The 17,383-nt window shown below is 36.6% G+C and overlaps 1 protein-coding gene and 1 pseudogene across 1 annotated transcript; one reads left to right on the forward strand and one right to left on the reverse strand.

Annotated features, from left to right (window-relative positions):
* The first annotated feature begins 5,037 nt into the window (after positions 1-5,037).
* LOC132046054 (geraniol 8-hydroxylase-like) lies at positions 5,038-9,841 on the forward strand (annotated as a pseudogene).
* A 592-nt stretch (positions 9,842-10,433) lies between these two features.
* Positions 10,434-12,555, reverse strand: LOC132046049 (uncharacterized). The gene is made up of 3 exons (XM_059436596.1): positions 11,396-12,555; positions 11,126-11,286; positions 10,434-10,987 (listed from the first exon to the last, which is right to left on the reverse strand). Exons 1-3 carry the CDS (start codon positions 12,553-12,555, stop codon positions 10,434-10,436), a joined length of 1,875 nt encoding a protein of 624 aa, XP_059292579.1.
* Positions 12,556-17,383: the final 4,828 nt, after the last annotated feature.

Here is a 17,383-nt window from a genome sequence, read left to right on the forward strand (position 1 = left end):
TTACTCTGCTTCAATTGTTCTGATGTGATCCGTTAGGTCATTTTGAGCTTTTGAACATGTTTCCCCTAAAAGAACATTCATGTAGCTTTAAAAGGGTATTTGTGACACGCTAGGATGAGTGACACGATTCCCGAGGCAATCTAGTGAGCATCAGAGGAAAAATAATTAAATTAAAATTTCTCAAATTAAGGAAATCGAAAAGTTTGACCAAAGCCAACATCGGGCTTAACGAACTAGTAATGAGCCGCTTGGTTGTTTTATGCCTTTTTACTCTTTTTCCCCGAAATACACTTCCTTTTAGCTTCATCATGATATTTATGATTTGCTGGGATGAGTATCGCTATTCCCGAGGCAATTAGGTGAAATTCAAATTAGATTTAGCAAATTTGAGAGTTCTTAAGTTAAGTAAATGAGAAGTTTGATGTAATGACCTGTTTGGTCGTTATGGGTATTTTGACTATTTTACTCCCGTTGACCCTTTTCCTAGCCCCGTTAGAGTGCTTTTGACTAGCAAGGATGGACGAAACTGTTCCCGAGGTCATCGGGCGAGCTTTGGGTAGGATTTGAGGAAATTAGAACATTAAAGAGAAAAATGTTTGACCAATAGTTGACTTTTGGGTAAACAGACCTTTTTCGGAATTTCATCAATTCCATGAGGTCCGGAGGGTCGATTATGACTTGGTATGGTGTTTGGTTCGGTTCCCCAGGCTTTCAGGGGTGTTTTGTACCCTTGTTGGAAACTTGGATTTGGTCGTTTGGGGGTTAACCTCAAGACGACCTCTGCTGGGAATTTTGAGGGCACGGTTGAGTTCATAGCGCATTTTTACATGTGTTTACATATTCAGTTTGTATCCAGGAGGTCTCGATGCTTATAATGTTGGTGATAATATGTTGATGGAAGTCTTTGAAATGTTGTTATGTTGAAAGATGGGCTTGATTCTCAGGGGAATTTTGAGGGAATCTGGTTCTCACGGGGAATATAAATTATGAGTTTGTCATCATCAAAAAGGGGGAAATTGATAAGTTATGCTATTTTTGTTACACCCCCATAACTTAAAACTAAGGTTGGACGCGTATCGTTAGAATTTTAGTTAGGTCTCAACATCAAATTAATGTTCTAGGTGATCAATTCCCATCAGTTATAAGCTATAAGAGCTAACAAATCACTTAAATTCGGATTCTAGGCAAAACCCTCAAATTTGGGTATGAACCGTAACTTCCAAATTCATAAATTACACACAAATAATGAAGAAATCATGAAATAGTAGAGTCTAATCATCAATCTCATGCTTGAAGGAGCTAACCCAACCATTAATTCGAGATGTAATAGCCTAAAATGAAGAACCCACAAAATCCTCTTTCAATCCAACATATCTTAAGGAAACTAGCATGTTTAATGGATTCTTAAGGTGATTAATGTAACATGGAATGGAAACGAAGATGAAAGAACTTACCACAATGATTTTCTATAAAGAACAACCTTGAATGCTCCCAAAAAGCTCTAAAGTTGGAATGGTATTGAATGAACAACTTAGGGCCTTTAATACACATTTAATGAATCTGACTGCCCGTCACCCGCTCCCGCGGTCCATTAGCCGCTCCAACACTCCCGCTTCTGCGATCCTGGCCAAAATACACAAGGACACTGCAGCGGTCCTGGTGCCGCTTAAGCAATCCACCAGACACCAGAAAATTACACAAGTTTCACTAATTCAACTTGAAATCCCGACTATCACCCGAGACCATCTGCATGTAAACTATATATGTAGACATACATAAAAATACGCTACGAATGCACTCGTGGCCTCGGAATTCCCAACAGAGGTCTCGTTGACCGAGTTAACCCCTGATACCTCAAAACTAACTTTCTAACCCAAGTCCTACAATGCACCCGAGTGCATTGGGAATCGAAGCGAATATACACATGTGTTCTAAAAGATCATCCGGACCTCTCGGAATCGACGGATTCAGAAAAAGGTCCGTTTACTAAAAAGTCAACTTTGAGTGAACTCTTTTTCGCTTTAAGCCCAAATTTCCCACAAAGTCACCCAAATCATATCCAAAGACCTCGGGAAGCATGTCAATATGTCCCCTCGGGTCAAATATGAGCTAAACAAGCTCGGGAAAGGGTCAAAAGCACCGAAAAGGCAATAACATCCCCCAAACGGGTCCTTACAAATTCCATCTCGAATTTGATGATCATCAATCTACATGATGCTTAATTCTGAGCGAAATTAGTTTTTATTTACAATTCATTCTCCCTATTCCAGCATGGTATCATTTAGGGTTTTGTTATTTTCTTTATTTAAACAAAAGTAGAATAAAAATAAGAAGATTATGATGAGCGGAAGACGAGGTTGTTGTGCATGTATCAATTTCCTCTTAAATGTAGAAATCGTTTTATAGATACCTTCATGCTAAACATACATGATTAAAGTTATGAAGACAGATTCAGAATCTAATGTTTATGGGTTCTGGATTTAGAATTCATGGGTTATGAAGTTTATTGTATGTACATATTTAGTAAATTGTTGTGCATGTATCAGTTTCCTCTTAAATGTAGCAAACATTCCTATCGTGAAGGACTTATAGATAGCTTCATGTTGAAATCACATGATTAAAGTCATGGATGTGGATTCAGAATCTGATGTTTATGAGTCTTTGTTTTAAAATTTATGGTTTTTTCCCCTCCAAAAGTCCACCACTGTGGTGGTGTGTGGGGGGGGGGGGGTGTGTATATATTACAAAAATCCTAAGACATGGAAGATGACATAAATCTTTGCCTCCTTTACACAGTGGTGATTAGCTACAACTAATCATATGCTAGAGACAACCTTTAATACATGATAGGAGTAAAACATCTCCTTGTTAAAAGTTGCATGTATTCAAAATTTACAATCCAAAAAGGATGATAAATCAATGTTCGAACCTTATCCATGATCAAGAACAAATTTACTCTTCATGGTCCTGAACCTGAAAATTTATGGGTTTTGAAGTTTATTATATGTGCATACATATTCAGTAGATCTTTCAACATATACATAGATTTGAGAAAAAAACTATTGGTTTCTACCATGATTAAAGAAACACAACAACTTTAGAAGAATATGCCAAATTAAACCACGAATGATATATTTCTAACCTAACTCGTACTTGGAAGTAGGGGTGGACGTTCGGTTTTCGGTTCGGTTTTATCAAACTTCGGTTTGGCTATTTCAGGTTCGATTTTTTGAAGGTGGACACCGAACACGAACCAAACTAGTTCGGTTCGGTTCTTTCGGTTTCGGTTTTTAAAAGTTCGGTTCGATTCGGTTTCGGTTTTTTATTCGGTTTTTCGATATGATATTAGAAGCGATTCCATTGACACTAACTCATATTCTCAAAAGCAATAAAACATAAAGCTGATAAATTGAAATCAAAATCAAACAAACGAGGCTATACAAGAATAGAAAACTATAACCATGATATAGGATTACTAGGTGTTATATACATATCTTGTAAGAATAATTAAGAAAACACATAAAGGACATACATTAATCCTAAAAAGACACATCCTAGTTGCCTTCCGTAACATATTTGATTTTCTCGAAATAGAAAATTAGGGATACAAATGCAAAAGAGGGCTTGTTACAATTGGGTTTTTTTGGCTTTAAACTTAATGGGCTTTGGACTATTTTAATTTTTTTGGGTAATGTATTAAATTTCGGTGTGTGTTCGGTTTTTCGGTTCGGTTTTTATCAAACTTCGGTTCGGCTATTTTGGTTTCGATTTTTTGAAGGTGGACACCAAACCGAACCAAACTAGTTCGGTTCGGTTCGGTTTGTTGAAGTTTCGGTTCGGTTTTTGGTTTTGGTAACTACTTGGAAGATTTGGAAGTATATCACTTTATAATGGGTCAAATTTGTCATGAAAAATGATATCCTTTGAGAACACATAAAGCAAAAGTCATTCGTAGTTCCATAGCTTTTAACTATATTGAGGGGAAAAAATAAGAAAAACCAGTTTACTTGAGAATGTGATAATAGTTGACGGTGTAAATAATTCATTACATTGTTATGATTGCATAACACTTAATTTGTTTCATCTGATAAAGAAAATATGCAAAGGAATAGAGGCGTTGCGCAGCTATAAATTAACCATTTTGACAAAAAAGCCATTGATACAATTATAAATAGTTAAGAGAAGAGAGCTAGTGTGATACACATGCGTAATAGATTTGCCGTTAAAACACTCGACCGAAAATTAAAAAAAAAGACAAAAAAGTCAATGATATTGGCTAGGAATTGCGTAGTCTCTAGTTTCTATATTTACAGGGACGCTAATTCACTTGATGGTTTGATTTGGCGCTTTAGTTAAGTACCGATTTGAATGCATTAATGTGTCTTTAGCATTTTTTGCCTTGATGTTGATGGGGTCTCATTCCCTTGCTTGGTTTCAAAAAAAAAAAAAAAAAAAAAAAAAATAAGAAGAGAGAGAGAGATAATTTCAAAGATCTCATGAATATTAGGTTGGACTTTGTTGTACTAAACTTCTTGTGATTTATAATATTATGACTGCCTATTTTATTTTAACTATACGTTATAAAGAAATCAAAACAAGAAAATTAAACGTAATACCACGAAACACAAGGGGTTAATTAGTACGTCTTAAGAAATCAAGTGTGAAGAAATATCTGTGAAGTTATCGCTGGGAAAAAATCTTATGACTTTATGTGTTTCTCTATCATTTGCGAGATAATGTCAACATCCTCGAATCGATTTTGATACTTTGTAGTACTAATTTTCATTAATAAGACAATTTCAAGATTTGCCAATCGGCTTTGACATTCTTTATTATTTGTAATTTTGTATTGTGTCACATTCAATTATCATACAATATAAACACAGACGCACGTATAATAAATTGCAAATATAAACCGATACACTTTGTCGATGTAATATTTTATGTCCTTTCTGATTATTGGATTCCTGTGCTATATTAATGACCAAAAATACGGAACCATTTTATCATCTGTTCACCTGAAATTTTGTTACACATCATGGATTACTATACACTTATTTTGGGATCAATTTTGGCCTCAAGTTTGCTTTTCATTCTTGCAATAACATGTAGTAGAAATAGCCAAAAACTTCCACCAGGGCCATCACCATGGCCAATTATTGGAAATCTTCATTTGTTAGGTGCAAAACCTCATATATCACTTGCCCATCTTGCCAAAATCTATGGTCCAATTATGAGTTTAAAACTAGGACAAATAACTACAATTGTCATTTCTTCACCATCCATGGCAAAACAAGTCCTTCAAAAACAAGACCAAGTCTTTTCCACTAGATTTGTCCTTAATGCTCTACAAGCACACAACCATTGCCAATTTTCTGTGGCATGGCTTCCTGTTTGTCCTCAATGGCGAATACTTCGAAGAACATTGAACACAAATATCCTCTCTTCCAATAGACTTGATGCAAATCAACATCTAAGATCTCAAAAGGTTCAAGAACTAATCGCTTATTGTTCAAAATGTTGTAAAGAAGGTAAAGTTGTGGATGTATGTAGGTCAAGCTGCTTTCAAAACTAATCTCAATTTGTTGTCCAATACCCTTTTCTCCAAGGATCTGGCTGACCCCTTTTCGGATTCAAAGGTACAACTAACAATGTGATTGTGACAACTCAATCCGTCGATTTTGACTTTTGTGTGTACTATACAGTACATTGAATATGTTGTAGTGTTAATATAACTGTTTAAAACCCTTTTTTCTGGATTCAAAGATAGAGATGAAGAACGTAATTTTGATATTCCAATCCCTTGTTTTGACTTTTTTCTGTACTAAACAATGCATTGAATATGCAACACCTTTGATCTTTTTTGGATTTTAGGCTAAAGTTGGTTATGCTACAAAAAATATTGGAATTAATTAAGAAGTGATTGGTAATTTTTTGCTAAATCGCTCGTAGTTAACAAAAATTCATCGCTAATCTGTCGCTAAACTGGATGACAGATTTTGTTGTTTAATTAGCTACAAAATTTGTCTATCGCTAAATCCTATTTTTTTTTAGTATTGATGTTTTGATACTTCGATCACATTTTTTTTTTATTTTTTATCAAATTACCCAAGCAGGTAGTGTTGTATTAGCAAAATATTTTGTAACCTCCATTACAACACATTATTTGGTGATCCCATCACCACAAATACCCGAATAGTAGGAAACAAGAAGTGCCACTACGTGTCAAAAGTATTCTAACTAACATAAAAATTAGCCTTGTCAAACTTGGATCTAATGCTAGGCAATTGGCTCTTATCTAGTAGGAAAGGGCCTCTAGTTAGTCTAGGCATGTCAGAATATTGATGTATATGACAGTTTTGGAACTAGAAGCTAGCTTTGCCAAACTATCCGCTACTTGGTTGCATTCTCTAAAGCAGTGTTTCACGGAAGTTCGTTTTCCGTTTGATTCTGAGAATCTTGTCAATGATGTGCTTTGGCCGTATGCGGAATTCGACTCTCAATCATGTTGTTATCACCATGGAATCAAGTTCCAGGATGAAATCAGTGTATCCCAACTCGCGACACCATGTCACCCCAACTTCCGCCGCAAGAGCGATATTTATGATGTTATTTGCTCGCAGTGATAGAAAAAGCCATGATATATCCCTCAAGATGTAAATTGATATAACTTCCATCGTTTATGGTGCCAAAAGGTGGCATCTCCCAAAGGACCGCCACCACTTTTTAATGGGTCTTAATTTTTCGAATCTCGGTCCATCTGGCCATGTCTCTGATGGGAGGAAAAAGTTTGCTCGCAGCTGATTTGATGGTCCAAATTCCATGATAGAGTATCTTCCCTATGTTTATCTTCCTTTGGTTCCCATACTTGCATGAACATCTTTGCTTCCATAATTCCAACATATAATGAGGGAGTGACTCGCAAAATCGCTGTTAGTGTATTTACAATCCCTCCGTTTCTTAAAAATTGCGGGGACGGAGTTGGTCGATGTCGAATTCCCAAGGGGTTGCCAAAGAAACTCCAAATTTGATGGGCAATTTCACTTTCAACAAAGAAATGTTGTATTGTCTCATACATGGGGACCACTATGACACACGCATGGATCTTCTATCGAGTTCCAAATTTACCAATAATGTCATCAAATGGTACTTTTCTTTTTTGAAAGAGATTTTAAAAGGGATTCTCTTTTGTGTAGCTGTTGAGAAAGGAGCTTGGTGCCGAAACTTTCTTATGGAGTGCCAAGCACTTTTGTTAGTGAAACAACCGTCGTCGGACGGGCCAAATTGGAAAGTCCGTTCCATTTTGTTCATCAATGTTAATCTGAGCAATGCTCTGGGCAGCCTGCATAGGGACGAAATTTAGAAGTTTAGCAAAGTTCCAACTATTATTATCAAAGAAAAAATTAACTGGGAGCTTAGCTGATCTTCCTATGCAGGGAAGATTTTAGCTAAGCTCTTTACTTCCGTCCAATTATCCCACCAAAAACTAGAATTGCCTGATCGAATTTTCCAAAAAATGTGAGGTTCAATCTTGGCTCTAATTTTTACAAGACTTTTCCAAGTGTGGGAATCGGATGAGATTGCAACTTTTGTGACACAATGAGCTCTCTTGTAGTATTTGCTTTGTAGAAAGTTGGCCCAAAGCAACGATTGAGTCCTGAATCTCCACCATCTTTTCACTATGTGAGTATTGAATATCTTCCATATTCTTTATATCAATTCCACCTTCTTCCTTAGGTAGGCATAATTTCTCAGGAAGATGTGGTAAGTTCTTACCATTATTGGACCCCCAAGAAAATTAGCAAAATACTTCTCCATAAGCTTTAGAACTCCCTTCGGGGGATTCGCCAACGGACATAATGTAAACAGAGAGAGATTGGAGCACATGCTTGATGAGAGTAATTTTTCCCCCCATGAAAGCATTTTCCCTTGCCATCCATTTAGTCTCTTAACAATTTTACAAAACATGCCATCAAAGAGAGTAGCATTCTTCCTCCCAAAGTAGATAGGACAGCCAAGATAAGTGAAAGGGAAAGGTTTATCAATAAAGCCAGAAATATTTCTCATCATTAATCTTAAACGAAGTGTTAGGAGCGGTGATAAAGAAGCTTTTGTTATTGTTAACTTTTTGTCCGTGCCTTCTATATCTCTGATTTGATTAATAAGCTTAATAGACTTATTGTTACCTCCACAAAAATAACAATGTCATCATAAGCAAGGTGGTTAATGATAGGTCCTTTGGAATTATGATTAAGACTATTTAAAGCCTAGACAATACTTGACCCCCAATAATAAAGAGAGAGGGTGAGAGAGAGGTCACCTTGTTTGAGCCCCCGAGTCGAGGTAAAGAAACCACTTCTGGCGCCATTCAAGATAATGGAATACCAAACTCCAACAAGTAGATTACTAATAATATGGAGAAAACCATCCGAGAAGCCAAACTTTTTCATGACAGCCAATAAAAAATCCCAGGACATTCTATCATAGGCTTTAGCCATGTCAAGTTTGATAATCATATTACCCCCCTATTATACTTCTTAATACCATTGACAATTTCTTATGAGGAGGACATTTTAATAATAACTGACAAATCCACTTTGCGAGATGATATTCTTTAAGCCTAACGGAGATACTTCGATCACATGTTCTGACTTTTTGTGTATACTAATGGTGGTGCATTTGATATGCTATACTGTTGACATAACTATTTTTGCCCTTTTTTGAATTCAAAGGTAGAGCTGAAGGATGTGATCTGGAGCGCCACGACTGAGGTCGGAAAGCCTAATTTAGTGAATTTTTTCCCATACTTCAGAAGATTGATCCTCAGGGAATAAGGCGTCGTACAAATATTCATTTTGGTAAGTTGTTTAGGCTTTTTGATGGTTTGATCAATGAACGATGGGAGGAAAAGAAAAGGAGTCACAATGAAAAGAGTGATGTTTTGGAAGTATTACTCAGTATTAGTGAAGAGAAACCTGAAGAGATCGATCAAAATCACATCAAGTCTTTGTTCCTGGTTAGTGTTCTTCTCTTTTATCGACTTTTTTTCTTACCATCAAAAGTTCATTATGATTTTAAAATACTTTCCCTCTGTTTAGCATTCACAGAAAAATAAGGTTTGAATGATAACTTAGTAATATAACTATTTTGCATTTCAAGTTTGTTACTTTTAAAAGTCTAGCCGTTCGGATATCTGTTGGGTTATATTTGAAAAAGGATACAATTGAAGTTTAAGTGAAACACAGTATTTGGAATCTAGTTGTATATGGACATGAACTTTACTTGGAAAAATTTGCTGTTTTGTAAGTAGAAACTTTAATTAGAGAACTCGAAGTTTAAAAAACTGGTAAAACCTGTTTTTTCAAACTTCAAATTCTCTATTTCTAGTTGAAGTTGAAAATTAAACTAAATACATAAACAAGCACTAATTAACTTGAAATTATTTTTTAAAATAGTTGATGTCCAAACTTCAATTGTTGAAGAGTACCTGTTTAATATTTATGTTTCTACTTTCTTAACCCAATGTGTAGTCCAGCCATTAAGAAGTTGGATTTAAGGGCATAGTAGAGTTTTAATCGTTTAAGATGCTTATGAGTTCAATATTGATCTATTTTTAGTTTCAATTTAATACCGTAATTATATATTATTATTTTTTAAAGTTTTGATGCCAATTTCTCTTTCCTGATCTTGCATTGTACTTATTTACCAAAATTGAAAGACACTTTATTATAACACTGATAATAGAACTTTATTTGCTAGAGTCCTCCTCATGGAGCATTGACGCTCAAGAAGAGAAGAAAAAATTTGGCCTCTTTAACTAAGGAAAAGAGAAATACTAACTGGTGATCTGAATGAAAGTGCGTAAATGATTGGTTTCTTCTTGATAAATATTCGATCCAACTGACATACTGGAGCTAATAATTAAAATCTTAAATTTTGGATTTAAATCAACTGATACAATAAGAAGTTAAAATACTCTTCCTAGGGTTGACATATTATAAATTTTAATGTAATTACAAAGGTTATAGGACCTCTTTGGTGCGGCTACTGATACAACCACAAGCACACTAGAATGGGCAATGGCAGAAATATTTAGACAATCTGAGATTATGAAAAAAGCACAAGCTAAACTTGCAGAAGTCATCGGAAAAGAAAAACCTATAGAAGAAGCGAATGTTTCCCAACTCCCTTACCTTTTTTTTTTTTTAAATGGAACTGACCATATCTCATTGCCACTTAAAGGAGAGTATACATTTGAAGAAGGAGGACTAGACCTTGCCTTCTTGAAGAGATTTGTACAAATTTGGAGCAAAAATATGCACATCAGTGGCAACATAGGAAAAAATCAGGGTGGTTCAAAATAAATCAATCCTAGCTTTCTTTTTTTGATTCTAAAAGAAGGGAATTGCCATCTATCTATGTTCAAAAGTCCTCTAATTTGTCTCGGCATAGAGTTTGGATCGATGAGGGCTACTAGTTACCTCAGTGTCATGGCTCATGGAAGCAAGCTTATCCGCCACTTTGTTGGCTTCTCTAAAGCAGTGCTTAACAATTATATCATGCCTTAGAACCAGTTTCCTGATTTCTTCAACTGTTTCCTTTATCCTCCATGGTGTGACCAAACTTTCTGAAATGCAGTTTCGGAGAAGTAGGGAATCAGTCTCCGCAATAATGAGATTGTATCCATTGTCGATGCACCACTTGAGACCAAAAAGAAAAGCATTTGCCTCGGCAGTGTTGCTAGTGCCAATTCCCAGCGGAAGAATAAAAGACATTATAAAATTGCCCATGGAATCTCTAACCACCCCACCTCCTCCACTTGAGCTACCAACACCCGATCCATCTGAATTCAACTTTACAAAAAGAAGAGGTGGTTTGATCCATTTGACAGCCACAGAGCAAGTGTCAACTAGTTTAGATTCCATAAGGTTGAGGAGATTATTCCAATTATTAGGGATTTCGCATTTGCAAAGGTTCTTTTGGACAACTGGTAGATGTTGAAGAATATAAGGGAGATAGATCTGATGGTTGAGGGCTTTTCTTCTTCATATCTAGAATTGCACCTTGATCTGCAAAGTTCCCACATTATGATAGGTGGGAGAATCTTTAGAATGTAAGCCGTTACAGGGTTTTTTGTTGTGCAATTCCAGCATCTGTGTAGCAAATCCCTGAGGTTTGAATTTCTGGTGTTGATTCCCATCCTTCCTGCAAAGAAGCTCCATATCAGCTGTGCAAAATTCCCATTGCAGAAGAGATGTTCGGCTGTCTCTATTCCTAGAATCATGTCTGCACCAAACAACAAAAACATTTAGAAACAAAGGTAATTTTGAATTTCTTGGCTACTTTATCATCAGTTGGTAGCCTATAGTGAATCTCCCTCCAAGCAATACAAGACATTTTGTAGGGGACATCTTTGTGCCATAATCTTGAATCAATAGGGGCTATTGGTTTCTTATGTCTGAGAAAGTTCCAAGCTGAAGAGACCGAGAAAATTCCTGTCTCAGCAGGTGTCGAGTATGGGGTATCCTCAGTGTTGTGGTCTAGGCTAATGTAGCAATTGTTGATGATTTCTTTGATCTGATCACTGGGGTATGGAACTAGTACTGTCCAATCCCATTGACCTAGCTTGAACACCTCATTGATAGGAATTAGCTGTTGAATATTGATATCCTCCATCAAATCACATAGAGGACCTTGCTTGGTCCAATTATCAAACCAAAAATTGATATTCCCTTGTCTAACTTTCCACCAAATTTTGTGATCAATTTCACTTCTGATTTGAAGCATAACTTTCCAGCTATGGGATTGGCCTGGCTTCCATTGAATGATGGAAGGATGACCTTCTCTGCAATATTTGGCTCTCAGGAACTTGGACAATAGGGAATCAATTGTTCTGAACTTCCACCACTGTTTTGCAGTGAATGCTTTGTAAGTGTCTTCAAGCTTTCTGAAATTAGAACCACCTTCTTTGTATGGATAACTTAAGTTATCCCAAGATATCCAGTGATATGTTCCTCCTTCCTCATTACCTGTCCAATAAAATCTTGTCAAGTATGTTTCAATCAACTCAAATATGCCTTTTGGGGGATGGACAGCTGCAAGAGTATGCACATTGAGGGCTAGTAACACATGTCTAATAAGAGTTGCTCTGCCTCCTGAAGAGAGGAATTTAAGTTGCCACCCTTTAATCTTATTTATAACCTTGTTGATCATTTCTGGAAAAATATCCAATGTTTTTCTTCCTGTATAAATTGGGCATCCCAAGTATTTGATAGGAAAGTGCTCATATCTCATGTTCAAAAAATTTCCAACTCTTCTGATGATACTAAGGGTAATGTTAGGGGCCATAGTGAAGGAGCATTTGTTTTTGTTGATGAGTTTCCCTAACACTCTTTCATAGTTTGCCAGAGTTTTGAGAATGGTCTGCAAGGTGGCTTTTCTTCCACTACTGAATATGATCGTGTCATCTGCAAAGGAAAGATGGCTAATTTGTGGTCCTGGATTGTTCATGGAAAAACTATTAAACGAAGGAACTCTATGCAGTGCATTAAGCATTTTTTAGAGCAATTCAGCAGACAGAACAAATAAGCTAGGGGAAAGAGGATCTCCCTGTCTAAGCCCTCTTCCTGATTTAAAGAAGCCATGTCTGCTACCATTGATCAATAGAGTATACCAATTATTGGAGATGTACCTGTATATAAGATCAATCCAAGTCTCAGCAAAGCCAAATTTTCTCAAAATAAAACATAGGAAAGGCCAAGAAACTCTATCATAAGCTTTAGACATATCTAACTTGATAACAACATTACCACCAATATTAGGTTTGCTAATACCATTGACAATTTCTTGAGTTAACAAGATGTTTTTCAGTAATGGTCTGCCCTTAACAAATCCACTTTGATTATGACTAATAATTCTAGGAAGGATTTTGGATAGTCTAGAATTAATTAGTTTAGCAAAAATCTTACTGGATGTGTTACAGAGGCTAATAGGTCTGATGTCAGAAAAATCTTGGGGAGAATTAACCTTAGGGAGCATAACTAAACAAGTATGAGAGAAAAATTTAGGAATGATAGCACCTTGGAAAAATGCAATGACTGCAGCATAAATGTCCTCAACAATAATAGGCCATGTTGACTGGTAAAACTTTCCACTTAAGCCATCTGGGCCTGGGGCACTGTCAGGATCAATGGAGAAAACGGTATCTTTGACTTCTTGGAGACTAGGCAGTGTAGTGAGTGCTCTATTGTCCTCACAGGTAACAACCCTCTCCATCACATTAAGTACTGAATTGTCTTCCTCAATGTCTTCAGCTTTGAAAAGGTTGGAGAAAAAATTTACAGCAGCCTCAGCAACTTGTGTAGTTTCTTCTACCCAATTGCCATCTTGATCTTTGATTTTTTGAATGGAAAGTCTCTTTCTCTTATCCTTAATCATACTATGGAAGAAAAAAGAGTTGGTGTCTCCTTCCTCAAGCCACTTCACCCTAGCCTTTTGACTCAAAACTTTCTCCTGAAGTTTCAAATATCTAGTGAAATCAGATTTGGCTTTAGAAAGATTCATCCTGTTCTCAGGTATGTTGTTGTTGATTGAAGTTACTTCTAAGTCTCTTATCAGAACTTCAAGCCTTTTAGGCTCTTCATAAAAGTCCCCAAAGGTTGTTCTGGACCAAGAACTAAGAGTTTTACCAACACTCTTGAGTTTTTGGTGAAGGATTTGTAAAGGGTTGCCCTCTTGAGTCTGAGACCAGGCTTCTTGGACAACTATCAAGTACTCCTCATGCTCAGCCCAAATATTGAGAAACCTGAAATATTTGATAAGGTTAGAATTTTCAGGAATACTTTTAATTAAAAGATGAGCATGGTCAGAACAAGTTCTAGAAAGATGAGTGACTGTGGTTCCATTAAATTTATCAAACCAGTGACTGTTGTAGGTGAGCCTGTCAAGCCTTTTCCAAATGGTGTTTGGAGGGTCTCTATTGTGACTCCAAGTAAATTTGGCACCTAAGTACCCTCTATCTTGAAGATCACAATCATCTAGACAAGCAGTGAAGTCTAGACTCTCCTCCATTCTGTAAGGAACACCTCCAATTTTTTCATCAGGACTAGAGATAACATTGAAGTCTCCTACCACCCCCCAAGGTCCTATTATTCTGCTAGATATATCCCTTAGATCATCCCAAAGAGGGACTCTTAGTTGTTCATCACATTTTGCATAGATAACTGAGAGATGAAGGTCCACTAGTTCATCTGTATGTGAGATATGAACCAACACATGTTGCTCTTTGTCTTCAATGATATCCAACTGGTAGCCAATGGACCAGAAAATCCAGATCTTATTGGAGCAGTTGTTGAAACAATAAGGATAACCAAGTTTTCTTTTGAACTTTTCAATTTTCCTAGAGTTCACCATAGGTTCTTGGATAAACATGTAAGGAAACTTGTGTTCTTGTTTGAGAGTTTTGAGTCTTTCAATAGATCCTTGGGACCCTATCCCTCTAATATTCCATGAGAGTGTATTAATCATGGACACTATTGGAGGAAAGAACCTTTTGAGAGTTGGGATCCAACTCCTTTGAACTGAGAAATTCATTCTCATGAATTTGATGCACATTGATGCCTCTAGGAGAGAGGTTGCTGAAATAAGTAACATTTTGCTGGACTAGTTTAGAATTTCTAGCTTTGGTACAAGTCAAAGAGGGCCTATTTCCTCTGATTTGCTCATCATCATAGACTGAAGGCTCATATTCCTCATCAGCATTAACCATGTGGAGGTCTTCCTCACAATCTTTATATGCAGTGTCTTCTTGCTCTTCCCTGTTATTCATCAACATGGGAACACATTGATCTATACCCAGAGGTGGGCATGAATTAGTACCCTGTATTGGATCTTCTTTCTCCTTAGCCTTCCTTCTAGCTATCATGATATCCAGGTTAGGATGTAGCCCAAAGAGAGGAGGAATAGAAGAGATCGTTAGTTGTTTCTCCTCAATGCTCATCTCTTCAGTTCCCAGAACCACTTCAACAGGTATTGCAACAGTAGAGATAAATTTCTTTCTTTTGTTGGTCACCTTCTTGCCAGAATCCTGAACCTTTACCAGAGGAATGCCTAGGTTGTGGGTTTGTACAAGTGTATCTGGATAACTAATCACACCGTTTTGTTTCTGTTTCCTCATGTTATTTTTGATGTTCTGCAGTTTCTGCTCATTTTTTTCCTTTCTTACCTCTAATTTTTTTCCACTTTTGGCATGAGATCTGTGGTGGTGCTTCTTTCTTATACTATTTGTTATTTTTCTGGTTCCCTAATAATGATAGTAGTTTCCATGTTGTCCTCTCCCATGGCGGGATAGCTTGCTTGAGTAGTCTTATCCTTCACATTGGTGTTGATGTTGTTCTGGTTTTGCATTGTTCTTGGGTTAGAGATGTTGTTCCTGGCTTGAGGTGACTGATTTGTTTCCACTAAGGGATTATTCTTGAAAGAGCTTTTACCCCTTTTCCTTACCACTATTTTCCAGTCATCTTCAACATTTTGCTCATTAGTATCCATATTGCTATTCTGGGTATTAAATTCCTTCTCTGCATTGGAAGTATTAGAACTGGTTCCCATGTTAATAGGTTGTTGATTCCCTTGAGACTTGAATATGCTCCCATCAACTATGTTTCTCAATTCAGGATGAAGTCTGTTACATTTTTCGTCAGAGTGGCCTTTCTTATTACAGTGAAAACAAAAGGGTGGGATAGCCTCGTACTCCACTCTTTGAGTAATAAGCTCGGTAATGCCATCTTCGTTAGTAATCTAGAGCAACACCTCATTGATTAAAGGTTTGATCAAGTCTATTTCTACTCTTACCTTAGTTGTACCAGGTCTTGTTTTAGCTAGAGTAGCTTTATCAAGAAGAGGCAGAATGCCTATTGGTTCCATAATCCGACATATTGCATCCCATTCATAGTAGTGCCACAACAAATCCGGGAGATTTATCCAAACAGGGGTCAAGGTACTTTCAGCATTTGGTTTAAACTTAGTGGACCATTTCTGAATTTTCATTATGTTCAAGCCAACCAAATGAATAAAGTTCCTAGACATCACATTGAGATGGTCTTCAATGTTATCAAAGTCCATAAAAACATGATTCATATCATAAGCTCCAATTTTTATAGTTCCTTTGCCCTTAATAATTTTAGCAAATTCTCTCCTAATAATATCAATTGAGGGTCTGATGTGGATGAACTTATCGATTATGGTCCCTTTGCACGTTTGGGCCATCAATTGATTTTCCTTATTAGAGAAAGACACCACTGCTTTCCCGTTCAGCATTTCGTGAGGCCTCGGAGGTAGTCGAACTCTAGTCCTTTTATTATTTTGATTTCCAGCAGCGTTTGCGTAAGTGGGTTTTGAGGGTTCCGAACTATTATATTGATAGGCATCTGAGAAGAGGATGCTAATAGATTTTGGTTAGGGATTAGAGGGGCCGAAGAATTTTGGGGGGAAAAGAGAAACAGATTTTGTCCACTGGCGAGGCCCAACGGCTAGAAATGATAAATTGAGTTAGCTTAGTTTTTGGAGTATTGACATGCACCTACAACTTTTATGTAAAATTCAAATGTATGGTGGGCTTATATGTAAGGTATATCCAAAAACAAAATCTTACTGATTACTAATTAAGAATGAATAAGACCACTTAGTTTAGAACAAACACCAGAACCTACAACCAGTCACGACCAAAAGGCAAGAAATATTTGTGTAACAAAAGTAAATGCTATACTATAGAGCAGTTACCCCCAGTCAGGGGTGGACCTACACGTAATTTAGAGGTGCTCCGGCACCCGTTAAACCCGCGGATTAGGTATAGTCATATAAAAAATATATGAAAAATGGGTATAAATATTTAAAAGCATCCAGGAGAACCAAAAGTTTAGTGGGTGCTTTGGTTTCCAGGTCCAACTTAAGTGCTTCAGCTAGTAGGTTATGTGTTCGAACCTCCGTGCCAGCATTTTAATATTTTGTTAGACTTTGTATATTTTACTTTCCTACTTTTTAGTTTATCATAAAAGTAAAAGGTTATACCTTTCCCAAAAATCAAACAACACTACAACAGACACAGCAACTAAAACCCTTATCCCCAAACCAAACTTCAATCTTCTTCAGTTCTTCTCCTATTCTTTCCAATTTCGTTTTTTATTTTCATTACCATCTTTCACTAATCTCAGAACACTTCAACACATGTATTTTAATTTTTTAAGAGCTAAAAATTTGAATTAGGGTTTTGGGGGATTTAATTTTTCTAATGATGTATTGATGTTTGTTTATTTCTGATCTTCTTGCTTCTGTTTGGGCAGTTGTCATCTTTTGTTTAATTTGTTATACATAGTTGTTTCATCTGGGG

Source organism: Lycium ferocissimum, unplaced genomic scaffold, assembly GCF_029784015.1.
Source record: "Lycium ferocissimum isolate CSIRO_LF1 unplaced genomic scaffold, AGI_CSIRO_Lferr_CH_V1 ctg9213, whole genome shotgun sequence".
Classification (NCBI taxonomy): domain Eukaryota; kingdom Viridiplantae; phylum Streptophyta; class Magnoliopsida; order Solanales; family Solanaceae; genus Lycium; species Lycium ferocissimum.

Coding starts and splice junctions, on each gene's coding strand:
- LOC132046049 (XM_059436596.1), bottom strand. CDS start 12,555: ATGCTTAATGCACTGCATAGAGTTCCTTCGTTTAATAGTTTTTCCATG. Junction 11,287..11,395: donor AAAGATGTCCCCTACAAAAT/GTCTTGTATTGC, acceptor TGTTTGGTGCAG/ACATGATTCTAGGAATAGAG. Junction 10,988..11,125: donor ATTGCACAACAAAAAACCCT/GTAACGGCTTAC, acceptor AACATCTACCAG/TTGTCCAAAAGAACCTTTGC.